Genomic DNA, 18,076 nt, shown 5'->3' with positions numbered 1-18,076 from the left:
TTCATCGTGAATATTGTTTGAATTTTATAATTCTGTTCTGTTCTTGTTTATGAGAAATGAAGCTTTTTATTGTCAATATCCCACATATCTTAGGCAGCAAATCATTGATGCACTTCCCCTTTTTTTTTTTCTGTATTTTTTCCTGAGAATCTCAGGCACATAATTTCTTTCTACACATGAGAAAGCAATAGACCTCTTCTCTTCATTGCTTTTATTTTCTACTTATGATAGCTGGAGTTACTGAATTTTCAAACTGCTGGGTGCTCGAAGCTCCCGTGTGCTCTGTTGGTGACAAATTTGCTCTAGATTATTACTTCTTCTTCTTTTTGGGTTGGCAAGACAAAAGGAGACTCGAGCCCCTAACATCAAGGTTGACAAGGCATCAGATTGCATTTGGCCTACAAGGCCAGTAATCTGCTGTAATAGATTTGAATCCTAGTCTATGTACGTTCTCTCTCTTCCACAATCTCTCTTTCGTCACTATTTTTTATTTTTTATTTTCGCTTCAAGACTATGGTTCTGCTTTAAGATTTCATTTTCTTTGTACCAAATTTAAAATTGATTTTGTTTTCACTTCCTTTCATTTTGTATTCTTTATGACTTGTCATATTTCTAACCAAGTATGTAGGTTCGTTTCTTTCTAGTAGTAGTCAATTATGACATCATTAAAAAAGAAAAATAAGAATGATTGCAGGACTCAGATATAGTTAGATTTATTAGATGACATAGGTTGGTTTACTCTTCATCCCAATTATTTTCCTACTTAGTAAGCTGGTATATTTTTCTTTCTGTTTTTTCCCTTCTTATTTTCAAGTTTAGATCTGTTTGTTTTAGTAAATGAATGTGTTTATACTTATAATACCCGAGCTCGATTGTCAACCATTTTCTACATTTTTCTGCTCTGCTGTTACTTCAAAGTACCGAGAATAGTAATCATTGTACTACCATTTTTCTGCTCTGTTTGTTGTAATCATTGTACTACCATTGTAATCATTGTAGTACCATTTTTCTACATTTTTCTGCTTGTCATTTTTTTTTTCTTTTCTTTCTTTCTATTTTGAACTAATTTACGTAACCTAAACACCTTCTCCTTGTGTTTGAGTCATGTATGATGCCCTATTGTCCCTAAATGCTTTTCCATGCAAAAAATATTAACTTGAGCAAGATATTTATTAGGTGACCTTGTGTAATTAAATGACTGACTGCTAGGTTTACATCGACGTATTGCTACATGGTCTTGAGGGCTTAATCATTGATCAGGGATGTTAAATAGCATGCTGCCATTCTATATATAGTTCTCTTATTTTATTTCTCATTTTTTCCTTCTTTCCTTCTTTATTGCTGTCTTTCTTTCTTCAAGTATTTTTATTTTTATTTTTTTTAATGGTTGCATAACATCTTTGTTAATATATTTTTTATGTCTGTTTTTTCCTTGACAAGAATTTTATATGTTATTTTTAGTCATATGATTGTTTGAGTATCTATTGCAGACATGTAGTTAACTATCTACCAGTGTAGGCATGGTTCAAACATTGGCACAATTTGTTAGCTTTAGTGGAATCGCCTATTGTTGCTAAAAAGGTGTAAGGTTCAAGTTCTTGTTGGCATATGGGTGTATGTTTTCGAAAGACAAAAAAATCTCTCTCGGTTGTTGGTTAGAGTGTTTCATTTCTTGAATGAAATGATAATTTGTTTGTTAGGTTTGATGCACATCTATGCTTCTAGACTATGAGGCACCGGCACGTCCCCAGGCCCTGTGTACGAGTGTTGGACATGGACATGCGTCGGACACGCAGTAGACGCGTGTCCGACACTCTCTCTAATGTGTCCCTTTTTTTTTTTTGAAATTTTCCAGTCGGACATGGCATGGACACGCCAGGGCACTTTTCGGACACGCGTGAGGTGGATCGAAGAAGCCCTAACTGTTGGAGAGGAGACAGAAAAAAGGGAGAGATTGAGGGAGACAGAGAGAGAGAGAGATTGAGGGAGGAGAGAAGATAGAGAAAGAGAGAAAGAGATCGAGGGAGGGAAAGAAGCCTAACCTGTTCAGATCAATGGAAGAAGCTGTGGTATTCTTCTTCTTCTTCTCCTTCTCCTTCTCCTTCTCCTTCTTTTCGTCTTCTCTGTCTCCATCTTCTTTGTTGTGCTTCTTCTTCTCTTCATTTTCTTCCTCTTCTCCGCCCTTTCGTCTATGCCTTTTCTGACTCTCTCTTTGCCTTTTTGATTTCACACTCTCTCTTTCTCCTCTATTGCTTCTCTTTTTTATTTTTATTTTCTCTTTTTCTTGATTCACCCGTTTCTCTCGCCCTCTTTTTTTTTTATTTTTTAAGCCTAAAATTCATAGAATAATTTTTTTTTAATTTAAAAAAACTCATTTTTTATTAAAAAAATTAAAAAAATGTGTTTATTAATTTTATTATTATTGTAATTGTATAAGAATTAATGATTTTCTTTTTATTTTAGACATATAATAAATAAAAAAAATTATATATATTAAATGTGTCTCCAGCTTGTTGTGTTCCCCATTTTTTGAAAAATTACGTGTCCTCGTGTCCGTGTCGTGTCGCGTGTCTGTATCCGTATCCGTGCATCATAGCTTCTAGACCTTGCAGCCAAGAACACAAAATCTGATAATGTCTGATTTTTTCTATTTGTTATAATCTATTGCCATATGTTCTTTAAAGTTTCATACTTCAGATTTCAACTTCAAGCTGGGGTGTGATCTTTAACCTAACGGATAGTGCAGTCATTTATGTTTTTTAGAGAGTGATCAAAGATGTGAAGTCTCATTTAAATTATTCATATGTGAGATTTCGTTATTCTTTTACAGACTTAATAATTTTTTGCATTTATGGTCTTGGGAGTTCAAAGTCCAATGCTTTCTAAATCTTAAGAGTTTGATTTTGCTACTTATATTGTTAGTTCCTACAATCTAGTTGATGTTGGAAAAACAAGAAGGAGAAATGATTTGTTCACAAGCCATTGTTTTTAGTATATGCCATATGGTAGTTTAGTGATTTTACCGGTTAGGGCTACGTTTTTAGGTGCGAAACTTTTATTTTTTATCCTTGGCTAGGGCTAGGTATGCTGTTATAGGAGCTTAGAAAGTAATGGTTGTAGGAATTGTTTATTTTTAGGAATTTGTGTATTGTAGTTTCTATAAAAAGGGCCCTTGTTACATGATTTTGGAGTTGTAATGAAAGTTTTTTCTTGTTTAAAGCATGAGTGTCGAATTCTTCTCCTGACTCGAGTGTAGAACTCAAGCAGCCACTTTGAAGGTACTTCTATTTTCCTATTGGCTGAACTTTTGTTCCTTCAAATTTGTCGAACCAGCCTCAATCATCATAAATCCGAACTTATGATGATTAAGGGTAGAGAAGGCCAGCAACTTTGATGGTGACAGTATCGTTTGAAAGACTGCCACCTCAACCACCGATGTTGGCAGCCTTTGCAAACGGCACTACCCCCCATCAAAGTTGCATCATTCTCCACCTTTAAAGAGTGATACACTCCCTATTAGTGATGAATGACAGCTTAGTATATACTAAAACAGAGGGCTATGGTTTGCAGAATAATGGATTCCAAGAATTTATCAATGTATATATAATGGATTCCAAGAGATACGTTCGGATTATGATGATTAAGGCTGGTTTGACAAATTTGAATGAACATAAGGAACTGCAGAGGACTGCAGCTTAACATGTGTGGTTGGAAACACTTCAGTCCTGTTTGGTAGAGCTGTGAGAAAGTGATTATAGATTATAGCTTAACAGATTATAGCCTGCAGCTGTGAGCATAAGCTAGTAACCTGTTTGGTGTAGCTGTGGGATTATAGATTTAAGCAGCAGAGTAGTGTTTGGTAAATAAGTTGTAAAATAGTTTTTTGCTGTGTAATTGTCATTTTTGCCCTTATGAATATAAAAATTGTAATTTTGTCATTTTCTTCACTTTAAATTTTGAAAAAGTTATTTCATTAATAGAAGTTGATTAATTAGTACCTAATTTGATATATTTTTACATTACCTAAATACCTACTCATTTAAAGGCTTAGTTACTATTACAAGGTTTAGTCAGGGTGATAAGTTGGCACATATGTACAAGTTATGGAGAGATTACATGATCCTATTTTTTTTTTGTAGGTCACTGAAGTTTCAAAACAATAAATGACAAGTTAGTCAAATGGTATGCAAGAGTTCTTCAGAGCTAAACATAATTATATTTCATTAATAATACCCTGTACAATTATTTTTGTACACTCAAATTTTAAAAACAAGTGATTTCTCCCATCTTTGAGGATGATAAGCTATGTAACTCACGATTTTCTTACCTTCTGGTATTAGCAACTCATCATGATCCGGAATCTTCTCACGCCAGACAAAATCATTCTCATGTTAATACTTTCTCAGCAGTGCAGTCACCTCATCGATTTCATGCTTGAAGACCAAGCGCCACGACTCCTCTCCTGGAGTTTTCTTTTGCACATTTGTTAATCCATGCTGAAGAACTCCAATGGCAACCCCAACCTGACCAGCAATCTTTAGGCCTTCCGCGAGGAATTTGTAACTTTTTAACTCGTGAAGGGCTTTTGATGACGAAATGAAATCCTACACAAACAAGAACAATCAGCCAAGGCAATTATCAAATCCATTATGACACAATGAAATTATTATCAACTAAGAAAAGAAACAAAAAATGAAGTCTAACATTGAGTCTAACCTTACAGTAAGTTTGGGAAACTAGGGAATCTTAAACGAGCTAATTATTTCTAAATTTTAGCAGGGCATTTGTGGCTGAACAACATCAACTGTGCTAGTTAAACCAAATGAATGCACCATTTCAATAATGAAGTACTATTTTTTCCTCACAAGAATAATGTGTTTTGTAAGTAAAAACTATCTGGGTTTCAAGTGAATCAGTCTATAAGTTTGGGCTAACTTTTGGATGGTGAATAATTCGAGTAGCTTGGCCAAATTTCTTCCAGAATTTTAAAGTCTACTTGCATTGTTGAATTTCTTGAGTTGTGACTTGTTGAGTTTAGCAGGTATCTAGCACTAAATAAAAATACTTCATTTTCTTTTCATTTTAATCAAAAAAAATTGAACTGTACTATTTACATTTGCCAATTTAAACATATTTATCAGAATACAATTTATCAAGGCCACATGAGGGGTTTAGATTATTTGATGATACTAAAGCTGTCAAGATTCCAATTGTCTCAATGGTAGTGCTTTAAAAAAAATCATGAGATTGGCATGGAAATTTTTAATCTAATTAACATCCTTTAAACAATGCAGAGTCTGCTTGGCTATCTTTCTGTTTGGGAACACTACGATTTGGTTTATATAATATTAATCAAGCATCGTACCAAATTTCCTACAAGAAACCAAAAGTGAGAAACCTTTGGATTGTGTTTAGAAGTAAGAAACCAAAAGTGAACAAGAACACTGAACCAAAAGTGATTTTGATTTAACACTACAGCAAAAAATTAGCCTTCTTCTTCTCATCATCATCAATAAGGTTTCGCAAATCATTATCAGGAAACCTCCAAAATTTGATTTAACCTTAGAAACCTCCAAAATTCCCAGGTCAAACTAAAAGATTAGGGTATTTAAAGGAAACTACAATAGCAAAGATGGGCCTGAGAACAGAGATTTGAGGATGAGAAGGTCAAAGAACGACTTGATTGGAGTGGTGTTTGTGACAGAGGGTTCAGGAAAGAGCCAAGAAGAGCCTGATCGATGTGTATATCTATATATAACATACAAAGGGCATGAAATCTTACCTTTTTTGTGCAGATCAACGAAAAATAGGAGGCCAAACTTCATGATCGGTTGCGATCTTGAAGATGTAGAGGAGTTCGTTGTCGGTCGCCAGAGAAGAGAGGAGAAGATGAGAGGAGAGGAGAGCATTAGGGCAACTGAGAAGCAGGGTGTATATAATGGCAATTTCGTAATTTCCTCAATTTTGGGGGGTATTTAAGTCATTTCAGCCCCCCCTAACACTGCGCGCATAAGTCAAAATTTATAAGCACCCCCGCGAGATACTTTTCAAAATAAGCTGAAAATGACTTAAATGAAGCTATAATGTGATGAATTAAGCGACAACAAATACAATATTTTAGTTTAAATTAAGTTAAAAATTAAAATAAATAACCTTAAGCTGCACCAAACAGGCACTTCCTCTACCTCCACTTCTACTCAACAGTGGAAGTGCATATTAATATGAGTGTTGTGGTGGTGATTCAAGTGGCCATGGTGTTTGATGGTTCTCTCTTCTAATTGAACCTACCATTACATAGCCAACCTATCCTTGGGAGCAAGTGTTGATGATTCTAAGATAAATTCATGGTGTATTAGCAGCAACTTTTCTGATCTCAAGTTGCTCGTAGATAATTATTTGGCAAGTATATATTATTTTAAATTCATTTTCCTTCATGGTGTGTAGTATATTACCAAGTTAATTAGTGGTTTTCCTTCCAAGAGTGCTAGGACTCAACCAATGTGTATGTAGTAGAAATGCTGACAAGATTTATGTCTATCAATGTATATTTCCTTTATTTTGGCAAAATTGGTGTCTGTATCAATGAAGATCTCATTTTATGTGGTTGAGTTCAAATCAGAACAGAATTTGTTTATCAGGAGACATATTAAAAGAGGAGTTGTATTTTATTGATTAGCAACCATGTAATAAATAGATGAAACCTGTGTTTGGTAAACAAAAACGCTAGTTTAGTCAGTTTTATTTAATTTTCTCTAAGGTAGATTCGGCCTTTTCCCTTCTGTAGGTTGTATTCCTATTCCTTTTCCCTTTCCTTTTTGTCTTCTTGAAACCTGTCTTTGGAATGTGCTATGTTAATGAGAAAGATTAAACTCATGCTATTAGTAGAGCTTTGTTAAAGATGTTTGCTTCGTTAATATCTTTCATGAGCTGGTTGTCCAGGAAAGGAAAGCACTTGAATTGTTGTCATTGGCTATTCTTTAAGTTACTGCTATGCTTTCTTCTTAGTTTTTATGAACAACCTTAGGGGCTGTATTACTGTGTTCTCTAATGATATGCTCGGAATCTTAAAAGAAGGATTTATTTCTTCTAATTGAGCAATATATTTTATTTCTTCTTCAAATCTAAAAATTTAATTTTTTTTGCTTATGTTAAATGGCATTACTGTTTATGATCCAAAGATACAGTGTTAGGTCCCTACTTGTTGTCAATTATGCGAACAAACTTGGGTTACTTGAGCTATAATTTTTTCTCCTTGTTTGGTCTTCCCGCTGGAGCGGGAAAAGCTGTGCTTGAGCGGAAATCTCACACTCTCAGTAGTTTGGCTTGTTTGCAAAAGTACTGGGAGGTGTGTTTTAATGCTTGAGCATTATTTCTAGTGCTTAAGCGTAGACCCTGGTTAGGAATACGCGGTTAAGTGTCATTGTTAGAGCGGCAAGTCCTGCGCTTGAGCGGAGATCGCGTATCCTACCGCTATAAATCTGCAGTTTGCTCTGATTCTAGGGTACGGCTTCTAGATCCTCTTTTTGGGTTTTAGGGTTTTCTTCTGGAGGTTATTTGCTAGTTTTCCTTTGATTTCTTTGGGTGTTTATTCTTGAATTAAGAGTGTTAAATCAAAGGGTTGTCGGTTTGATTTTATCTATACAAAGTGTTTTTCTTCAGTGGAATCTGAAGATTCAAGTGTGGAGTATTCGAAGGAATTCGAAGTTTTGTGTGGTCATTGATTCGACATGGATGTTGTGGATTCAACATGATCAATTCCGAGACGAAGGCGGTGGTGAAAGAGATACAGATTATTGAAGACAAATTGGTTGAGTTTGGGTAATTTGTTTTGGTAAATTTGTATTTTTTCTTTCTTTCGTAGTGGATTGTTTAGTGGCGTTTTGTCCATGGTTTTTTAATCACAGTTGGAGGTGCTCCAATTGTGATTTTTTTTACGTAAAAATCAGTTGTGTTGACTTATTGTTTTTGAAGCAGCAATCTAAATCACTTTCGTACGTGCTAGATGATTTAGATTGTTAGTTTTAAATGTTTGGGAATTGTTGCAATTAATTTTGGTCCGAATCACGAATCACTTAAGTTTTTCAATTGGTATCAGAGCAGGTCACTTTTTGTTTTTATCAAAACTATAGGAGTGCGATTTTGTGTGATTTGTGATATGGATTCAATTCGCGAAGGTAACTCGATCCATAGACCTCCGTTACTTGATGGTACAAACTATTCTTATTGAAAGCTCATATGAGGGCGTTTTTAAAATCTATTGATGAGAAAGTTTGGCATTGTGTGATCTGTGGGTGGAGTGAACCTGTTGTCACCGTTGGTGGTGTTGATATCCCCAAACCACTTGATAAATGGGATGCAATCGATTACCAAAACTCGAGTTGGAACAGTAAAGCTCTCAATTCCCTCTTTTGCTCCGTCACACTTGAAGAGTTTCATCGTATTCACACCTGTGAGGTAGCAAAAGAGGCTTGGGGCATTCTTGAAACTATTCACAAGGGTACTACTGCTGTTAAAAGATCAAAACTTCAACGTCTCACCTCATTTTTTGAAACTCTTTTTATGCGTGATGATGAGACGTTTGGTGATTTTTATGCTAAATTTAGTGACATTGTGAATTCCTGTTTCACAAAAAATCCCTAAAGCTAAGGTTGTTGGAAAAATTTTGAGATCTTTACCCGAGAGGTTCCAATCAAGAGTGACAGTTATTAAGGAGGCACAGGATGTTGAGAACCTTAAGCTTGATCAGTTGGCTGGAAACTTGTAGACTTATGAAGCCCACCAGATTTCTAAGAAAAAATAAAAAAAATAATGTGGCTTTTACTAATGCCCATAAGACTGTTAAAACTCCTGAGATTGAGTTTGATCTAGAGTCCGAAATGACGGCTATGTTTACCAAACAATTCAAAAAAAATTTAAAGAAAAAGAAGTCTAATTTCAAGGACTCTAGTTCAAAAGATAAGGGTAATGAAAAATCCAAAACTTTTCCATCAAAAGTTGCTCCAAAAACTGAGCAGAAGACTGTGAAGGGGTAAGGTGTCAAGTGTTATGAATGTCTAGGGTTTGGTTATATTGCTCTTGAATGTCCATCGAAAAAGAATTGAAAGAAAGTCTATACAGTGACTTAGAATGATGAAAGCGGGTCAGAGCAAGAACCTGAAGAAACTAAATCTGGTGAAGATGGAGATAGTACCTACATGGCATTCTGGTCTACTGTCACTCAACCTACTCCAAAGCCAGTTGAGTTTGCTCGTGGTCAGAGTCTGCACCGTGCTCTTACTTGTGATGGGAGTAATTACTTATTCTAGAAGATCAGAATGAGGATGTATCTTAGAGCTCATGACCCTGAAGGTTGGCGAGTAATTGAAAATGATGTTGAAAGTACTGACAATCTGAGCAATCAAAGAGTTCTGCATACCATCCGTGAAGTAATTTCAGAAGAAGAAGAACAACGGATTGCTTACTGCACAAAGGCCAAAGATGCATGGGACATTCTTAGTCAAGTCCATGAAAGAGGAGAGTCATTTTCACAATCATCCATCAACTTTCATGCCTTAGTTGCTCGACTAGATGAGATCGAGAAGAAAGAGAAGCATAAAGAAGATGAAACCTCGGAAGACAATGATGAGATTGATGGTGATGACCTACAACAAGCTTATGAAAAGCTTTACAATGAATCTCTGAACTTGTCCAAGATCAATGTCAAACTCACTTTCAAGCTCAAAGCATGTGAAAGCGAGAATGTCAAGCTAAAGGGAGAGTTACAACAGTAAAAAAGGATGTCATCAAGATCTATAATGAAAGGCAAGACCTCTGTGGAAAACTTTTATCTTGTGAGATCGAAATGAATGAACTTTTGAAAATCTATGCCACATATGAAGAGAAGATTGAAATCCTTGAGATGTCACAAGCTGCATTAGAAAAGCTAGTTGGACAGAAAGAGGAAGAACTCAAAGATACTAGAGCCACGATTGATCTGTGGAACAAAGGGTCAAAGACACTGGAAGACATCATCGGGTCTCAACAGATGAGTTGTGACAAAAGTGGGATAAGCTATGGTGATGCAACATTTCAAAAGGGATAGGCCTCTACGTCACATGACATCAAGACTCAAGCAAAGGGAAAGGTGAAGGTTCAATAGGGTGATCACTCTCTTTATCAACCTAAAGGAAGGTAAAACCTGTGTTTGTTTGTCATCATTGTGGTATGTATGACCACATTCACACTTACTGTTTTGAGTTATTTGGTAAGGTGTATCAAAAATTAGAAATACTAATATTTCACAGGTTAGGAGACAACCTTACATGTCTTAGGCGAAACACCAAGATTCATGATGGTATTCACAATGCTAAGACATTTATCAAGACTACCAGTTCTGCCTCTGTTAAGACCAAAAAGATCTGGGTCAGAAAGAGTGACTTAACTTGTTTTGTTGTTCACACTACACTGAAAGCACGTGACTTACACATGTGGTATCTTCATAATGGGTGCTCTTGTCACATGTTTGGTGACAAATCCTACTTTATATCTCTTGAAAAATATGGAGGAATTGTTAACTTTGGAGATGGTGACATTTCTAGAGTCATTGGTAAGGGCTTTATAAGTGTGGCTGGTCTTTCGAAGCTCGAAAATGTCTTATTTGTTGATGGCCTTAAAGCTAATCTTTTGAGCATTAATCAAATGTCCGATTCGCATCATGAAGTATTATTTTCAAAAAATAAATATGAAATTTTAGATAAGAAGGGAAACACTGTCATGCATGGGGTTCACACATCTGATAACTGCTATGATATTGTTACCACTAATGATCTCACATGCCACTTGGCCATCATAAGTAACCTTGACCTGTGGCATCGAAGATTAGGTCACATGAATTTCGAAGACCTAACTAAGATAGCCAACAAATAGTTTGTGAAAGGAGTACCTAAAATGGGTAAGAATGTGAACCATATGTGTGGACCATGTCAACTTGGGAAGCAAACTCATGCCCCTCATAAAAAGGTGAAAAACTTCACAACCAAACGTCCTCTTGAACTTGTTCATATAGATCTTATGGGATTTATTCGCACTGAAAGCATTGGAGGTAAAAGATACATTTTTTTTTAACTATTGATGATTACACTCATTTTTCATGGGTTAATTTTTTAAGAGAAAAATCTGATACGTTTGATGCTTTCCAGTCCTTAGTTCTTAAAATCCAAAATGAACAGGGGGTTTCTATTGGGCGTATCATAAGAATCCTAACTGATCATGGTCGTGAATTTAAAAATAGTTCGTTTTCGGATTTTTGTGATATGCATGGAATTAAGCATGAGTTTTTTGCACCTATTACTCCACAACAAAATGGAGTTATTGAGAGGAAAAACAGGGTAGTTCAAGAGATGGCTAGGGTCATGCACCTAAGCAAGAAAGTTCCTCCAAAGTTCTGGGTTGAAGCCTTAAATACCGCTGTTTATGTTGTGAATCGTGTATATTTAAGGCCCGACACTTTACAAACTCCATATGAATTGTGGAAAGGGTTGAAACCTAATGTAAAATACTTCAAAACTTTGGGAGTAAATGTTACATGTTCAAAGATAGAGAGCCTTTGGGAAAATTTGACTCTTGAAGTGATGAAGGTATTGTTCTAGGGTATTCAACCACTAGTAGAGCTTTTCGTGTCTATAACATGTGTACTTTATCTTTAATGGAATCGATCAATGTGGTTGTAGATGACATCGGTTCTCCTACGCCAGTGATACATGAGGAAGAAAATGGTGAGTCTCCAATCTTGGATAGTGAACCACAAAGTCAAGGAGAAGCACAGGGTCATGCCTAAGAAGGTGAGCTAGTACCAACTTCAATAGTAAGCCCGAGTTCAAAGAGTGCACAAAGAGACACCACCTCTGATATTCCAGTCACTACTAGTCCAGAGTTAAAACCATCAGCAAGGGTAAAACTGAATCGTCTGGCTTAACAGGTGATTGGAAATGTCTCAGACCGAATGAAAACCCGAAAACAAATTCGGGAAGAGGTATCTCATATGTGCTATGTTTTGTTAATTGAACCTAAGAATGTAAAAGAGGCATTACTAGATGATAGTTGGGTCAATGTAATGCATAAAGAATTAGGTCAATTTGAACATGACAAAGTTTGGACTCTTGTTCCCAGACCTAGAGACATGAATGTGATAGGTACCAAGTGCATATTTAAAAACAAATCTGATGAGAATGGTATTGTGGTTAGAAATAAAGCTAGGTTGGTTGCTCAAGGCTATACACAAGTAGAGGGTGTTGACTATGATGAGACATTTGCCCCTGTTGTACGTCTTGAATCTATTCGTATTTTACTTGGTGTTGCATGCTTTCTAGGATTCAAACTGTTCCAAATGGATGTGAAAAGTGCCTTTCTGAATGTGTACTTGAAAGAAGAGGCTTATGTTGAGCAACCAAAAACGTTTGAAGACTCAAATTGTCCAAACCATGTCTACAAGTTAGACAAGGCGTTATATGGGTTGAAATAAGCCCCTCGAGCTTGGTATGATAGACTTACTACCTTTTTTCTTGATAATGATTTTCAAAGGGGTAGTGTGGACAAGACCTTATTTGTGAAACACACTAAGTCTCATATTCTTGTTGCTCAGATTTATGTTGATGATATTGTGTTTGGATCCACTTTTGATTCTCTTGTGAAATATTTCTCGGATTGCATGACACATGAGTTTGAGATAAGCATGATGGAAGAGTTGTTTTATTTCTTGGGTCTTCAAATTAAACAGTCTCCTTCGGGTATGTTTGTCTCTCAGACCATGTATGCCAAAAACATTGTGTCTAAGTTCAGTCTAGAATCGGCCAAACATGCACACACTCCCATGAGCACTAATCTTCAACTCTTCAAAGACTCCTCTAGTACTGATGTTGATCCTACTCTTTATAGGAGCATGATAGGGAGTTTTTTGTATCTTACAACCAGTCGGCCTAACATTGCATTTAGTGTAGGTGTTTGTGCCCATTACCAAGTTTGTCCTAAAGAGTCTCATCTTCTTGCGGTTATACGCATCATTAAGTATGCTAGTGGGACATTGGGGTATGGGATTTGGTTCTTGACTGATACTACAGTCGAAATCACTGGTTTTTCTGATGCCGACTGGGCTGGGTGTGTTGATGATCAGAAGAGCACATCCGGAGGGTGTTTTTACCTAGGGAATAATCTAGTTGCGTGGCATAGCAAAAAGCAGAATGCCGTTTTTCTTTCGACCGTTGAGGCCGAGTACATTGCTACAAGGAGTAGTTGTGCACAAATGTTGTGGATGAAGCAAATGCTTCATAATTGTGGTATAGATTAGGACACTCTCACTCTTTTCTGTGATAATACAAGTGCCATTAACATTTCTAAAAATCCAGTCCATCACTCTCGCACCAAACACATTGACATTCGTCATCATTTCATTCGAGAGTTAGTTGATGAGGGCCTTGTAGTTCTTGAACATGTACCCACTGAGCATCAAAAAGATGATATTTTTACAAAACCTCTTGATCTTATTCGGTTTGAGTTCCTTAGAAAGACCTTGGGTATAGTTTTCATTAACTAGAGTGTGGCTTGTTACTTGAGTAGGTGAGAGTGATTGGCTGTCGGTGTACTTGGATGCTATAATCTCATTGTCATTGATTCTTGTCATCTTTTGCATTTAGACGTATATGAACACCTCTCATGTTGCTTGCAAGATTTCATTTATCTGTGTTCATAGCTCATTCTGAATGCTCATGCTCATTGAATTCATGATCTCATTCTGTATAGATTCTTGAGATAAATTGTTTCAGGGGTTTTTGCTTAAGTTATCATAGTTTTCTATGGAGTTCTAACATTGTCTCTTATGCATTTCTAGAGGAATTGACCTATATTGGCAAAACTTGGGTGATGTTGTCTTTTAACCACCCACCATCTATTTTCACCTCCACGGTTTCTTCCTCATTTCTTTGAAGTCAGTGCATTAGGAAAAAGGCTACCTCAGAGGCACCAACCAGGCCATCCTTATTGTTTCCATGCTTCTCTAGTTTGGTCTCCATACTCTTGAGCGTGAAAACCACCAATGAGTGCTCACAAGAAAGAAAAGTTCAGGAAAAAAAAAAGAAAAAAAAGGGGACTCATTGTTTGAGGGGGGAGCCTCCGCTTTTACTCAACAAATAACCCTTGATTTTTTAGTGGTTTGACTTTTCTCAGTGATGTTTAGATACTCTTGTTGGAGGTCTAACAATCCGATCACTGCTAGGATTAACTCTAGCACTATGGCCTCTCAAGGATTGCATACACACACATTCAGTATGTGAGCTCTTATGTTTGTCTCTGAGTTATGCATACATATGTTGCTTATGATCATTGATCTTTGTTTACCTGTTCTGCTTATGATACTGTGCTTCTTAGTGTCCAACTTGCAAGATTGCAGGCTTCATGGTTTGTTGATTATCTCATTTTAGCATCACAAGTTCCCCGTCAATTCAACACTGACACGTGACATTTAATACTAATCCAGTTGAATAAAGTTCATGCTAAATTCTAACACAATCCTTATTTCCTCATATTTGATCTCAGTTTTTTATTGTCAATAAATTACTTCCTTTGATTTTCAAATCAACTAAGCATCGAATTCCCAAAACAAATTTTAAATAACAAATAAATATAAAATTCCATCATTAAATAACTGACCTTCTGTTTTTTGGCATCGATGTAATTCCTCACACCAGGTATCAACCTGTTGTTCGAATTTAAAATCATCAAAAATGCACAAGATGAATTTTACTTTTTAATAAATAACAAAAATGCACAAGAAGTAGGTGTAAAACCAAGTACTAAGAAGAAATCAATTCCTTTCCCTATCAAACAATACTTAGTTTACTTCTTTGCCGTCTAGAATGACTCCTATGCAATCTATACAGGGTCTAAACCAGATGCAATTTAATTAAATCCTTTACATGCCAAACATGCAATTTAATTTATTATTCATGAAAAATGTAACAACCAGAGAACCCAGGAGCTTCATGGATTCACATTATCTCCCTTGCAATGAAACTTCAAGAGCTCGCTCGCTCACTACTGTAATTGGAAGCTAAAATAATAGCATATAATGAACAACTAAAATTCTCAAACTAACACAAATTATATTAATATTGATAACTAACACTAATTTAACCAATGAATTATTTTTTTAAATTCAATAATTATCTTTTAAAATAATGATTACTATGTTCTTAATAGTTTATATTTAACAATTAATGCTTATTACATTTAAGACAAATTTTAATTAAACAACATTAACACTTGGGTAATTAATAAATTGTGATTAACAATTTTCATAAAAATCCGCTTAAAAGGCATAAAATATACCTTAGTTAAGTAATGATGCATGAATTGGAGATGATGCATAGGTTCTAATGCCATGTATCCTATCATAATATTGGTAGCCACAGACACTGTAAAGATCCAATATCACTTTTTTACAAGTCAGCAAAATTAGTCAACTAATCAATTGCACATCTAAAATTTTGCAAAAGCATCGATTAACTAATCGATTGGAAGAATTGGCCACTCCAATCGATTGTCCACTTGATCGGATGGTTTCGCCAACACTAATCCATTCACCAATCGATTGGAAGGTTTGTCCACCACCAGTCAATTGTGCAATTGATTGGATGGATTGGCCAACACTAATCAATTGTTCAATAAAAATTATAAACATTCATGCTATCATGCCTTCCAATGTTCTAAAACCAGGAATAAATCAACTTACTATTTTCCTTTATCCATTATCTTAGAGAGCAAATTATTCATTAAACAAACAATAGCTACTAATGAAAAAAAATAAAGAGACTTAATTTTCTAAAGTATAATCAATTATATTCTGTTACCAACATTCCACGACTAGTCTTCATATGGTTTCAAACTAGAAAACACTTTCCTTAAATAAAATAAATGAATATAAATCCCATATTTAGGTAGACTATGACAAATTTAAAGCTAAAAGCAATAGCAAGGCCTAGAAGACATTCACCATATTGCAAAAACAAATTGTGAACAACAAAAATAAATAACTAATAGAATGAAAATCATAGTATTGATAATTTACTAGAATACATATACCATCATAGTTTTGTAGCAAACACTTAATCTATCCCCCAACTTAAACTAATTACCCGATCCAATCATTGAACCCCCGAGGTTTAAGCAATGTGAAAACTTCAATATGGTAATCCAGTGTCAATACTCATTTTCAAATGTCAACAAAATATACAAAAATGAAGATTTAAACAATACAATTAGGAAAAAAAAATACTACTTCAAGAACTCCCAAAAAATCAAAGGGATATGAAGAATGCCGAAGATCCTTTGCTAGAAGAATCTAAAAAATAAAATAAAAACGAAGCACATGAAAACCATCGTGGTTGTTGATCTTTGTTTTTGAGAACTACCTTGATTTTTGTTACTATTAATAAAACATCAACATTTCAGACCATTAGTTTCTGTAAACCGATTCATTCATGGTAATGTTCACAAATTGATTCATCAACATTTCAGCTATTTGAATTGGGTTTCCTATGTTTTAACTTCAATTCTGTCACTAATGCATCAACTTCAGCACTCAAACAAACCATTTGTTTCTAAACATAAGTTCCAACATTTTAAAGACATTGATTACTACAGCTTTTAAAACAGAATTTATGCTTTCAAACTTCAATTCAAGCACCAGAAAGCAAGAACAATTAGTACTATTAAGATTTATGCTTCAATTAGTATGTGATGCTCCTAATGAATGACATGGCGAAATATTTTTCATATAGGATAATGTTGGCCCACCTTTGTTGGTTGGTAGTTGAGAAACATTGAATGACTCGGTGTGTTTTGTGGTTCCTTAAGAGCAAACAACCGAAGTTACCATCACGAACAAATAACCAAAGTTACTATCGCGAGTCACAAGCAGCAATGAAAAAATATATATAAAATAAATATGAGAGAAAATAATTTCCTAAAACTAAAGCCAAATAGAAGGATCATACGTCCACCAATTCAATAATTTAAAATTTTACACTTTCTTTACATTGTCTCAATTACCAAACAAACCTAAAGCACATTCACAATTAAGTTATCAAAATATAAAATTATAAAATTTTGATGAACAAAAAAAGAAGCTAATGCCAAAATCAGGATAACATAGTCCAAAATAGAAATATAACATTAAAAAGCAAGTATGCCATAATGATAGTGTAGTTTGAAGGAGTAAACACCAAAAGAAAAAGGACAAACACAAATAAAAAGAAAAAGCATAAAGTGTAGCTAAAGTCTAAATAACCTACTAACATTCACTCACTAAGTTTTTGTAATGGATAAACCAAAGGCAAATGTAAAGCAAAAGGGTTATGTGAACATGTTGTGACTAGAACAGTGTCGAATGTAGTGTTAACAGAGAAGGGAAAAAGAATTAGATTAAAGAGATAAAAATGGATTCCAATATATAGATAGTTACATTCAGCAGTGTGAAAACTTTAATATGGTAATCCAGTGTCAATACTCATTTTCTAATGTCAACAAAATATACAAACATGAAGATTTAAACAAAAAAATTAGATAAAAAATACCATTACAAGAACTCCAAGAAAATCGAAGGGCTATGATAATGTTCTTAAGGTTACCTTGTGCTGGATAACAGTACCACTTGCAGCAGCTGGAGTCGGGAAGGAAAAGTGGGTTAGGGTGAGCTGCGATGGGAGAGAGGGAGAGGAAGAGTGGGTTTGAGAGGAAGGAAAAAAACTAAAGAGAGGAGGTCTAGTGCGAGAGGCGAGAGAGGTTAGGGTTGGGAAAAGGAAAAAGCATAAGAGAAAAGACAACAGTGGGCACGAATTTGTCCAGCATGTACTCTATAATTCTGAAAAATTAAAATTAAAATAAAATACCAAACAATGCACATGACAAATTATTAGTTGCAACAAATAATATGAACCAAAAAGATGATGTCATGATCACCATTACAATTTCTCACATGTAACAGCTTTGAGAGAGCTTCCCATTTGGCTCAAATTTTCTATTTAGTAGAGCATATAGTGAATGTAAT

The 18,076-nt window shown here is 35.2% G+C and overlaps 1 protein-coding gene and 1 pseudogene across 1 annotated transcript; both read left to right on the top strand.

Annotated features, from left to right (window-relative positions):
- Nucleotides 1–8,235: 8,235 nt before the first annotated feature.
- Nucleotides 8,236–9,305, top strand: LOC145823732 (uncharacterized). The gene is made up of 2 exons (XM_082923256.1): nucleotides 8,236–8,530; nucleotides 9,145–9,305. The coding sequence occupies exons 1-2, from the start codon at nucleotides 8,236–8,238 to the stop codon at nucleotides 9,303–9,305; spliced, it is 456 nt and encodes a 151-aa protein (XP_082779382.1).
- A 3,542-nt stretch (nucleotides 9,306–12,847) lies between these two features.
- LOC145823731 (secreted RxLR effector protein 161 pseudogene) lies at nucleotides 12,848–13,321 on the top strand (annotated as a pseudogene).
- The last annotated feature ends 4,755 nt before the right edge of the window (nucleotides 13,322–18,076 follow it).

The sequence above is a fragment of the Camellia sinensis genome, chromosome 4 (assembly GCF_055761805.1).
Source record: "Camellia sinensis isolate YWXY chromosome 4, ASM5576180v1, whole genome shotgun sequence".
In the NCBI taxonomy this organism is placed as follows: Eukaryota; Viridiplantae; Streptophyta; class Magnoliopsida; order Ericales; family Theaceae; genus Camellia; species Camellia sinensis.
The sequence above is the reverse complement of the archived record's forward strand: the minus strand, read 5'-3'. Positions and strand labels throughout refer to the sequence as shown.

Excerpts from the sequence above, each read along its gene's own strand:
- LOC145823732 (XM_082923256.1), top strand. The coding sequence starts at position 8,236 with ATGAGGGCGTTTTTAAAATCTATTGATGAGAAAGTTTGGCATTGTGTG. Across the intron at positions 8,531-9,144 it reads TAAAAGATCAAAACTTCAAC|AGCAAGAACCTGAAGAAACT; the intron begins GTCTCACCTCAT and ends AAAGCGGGTCAG.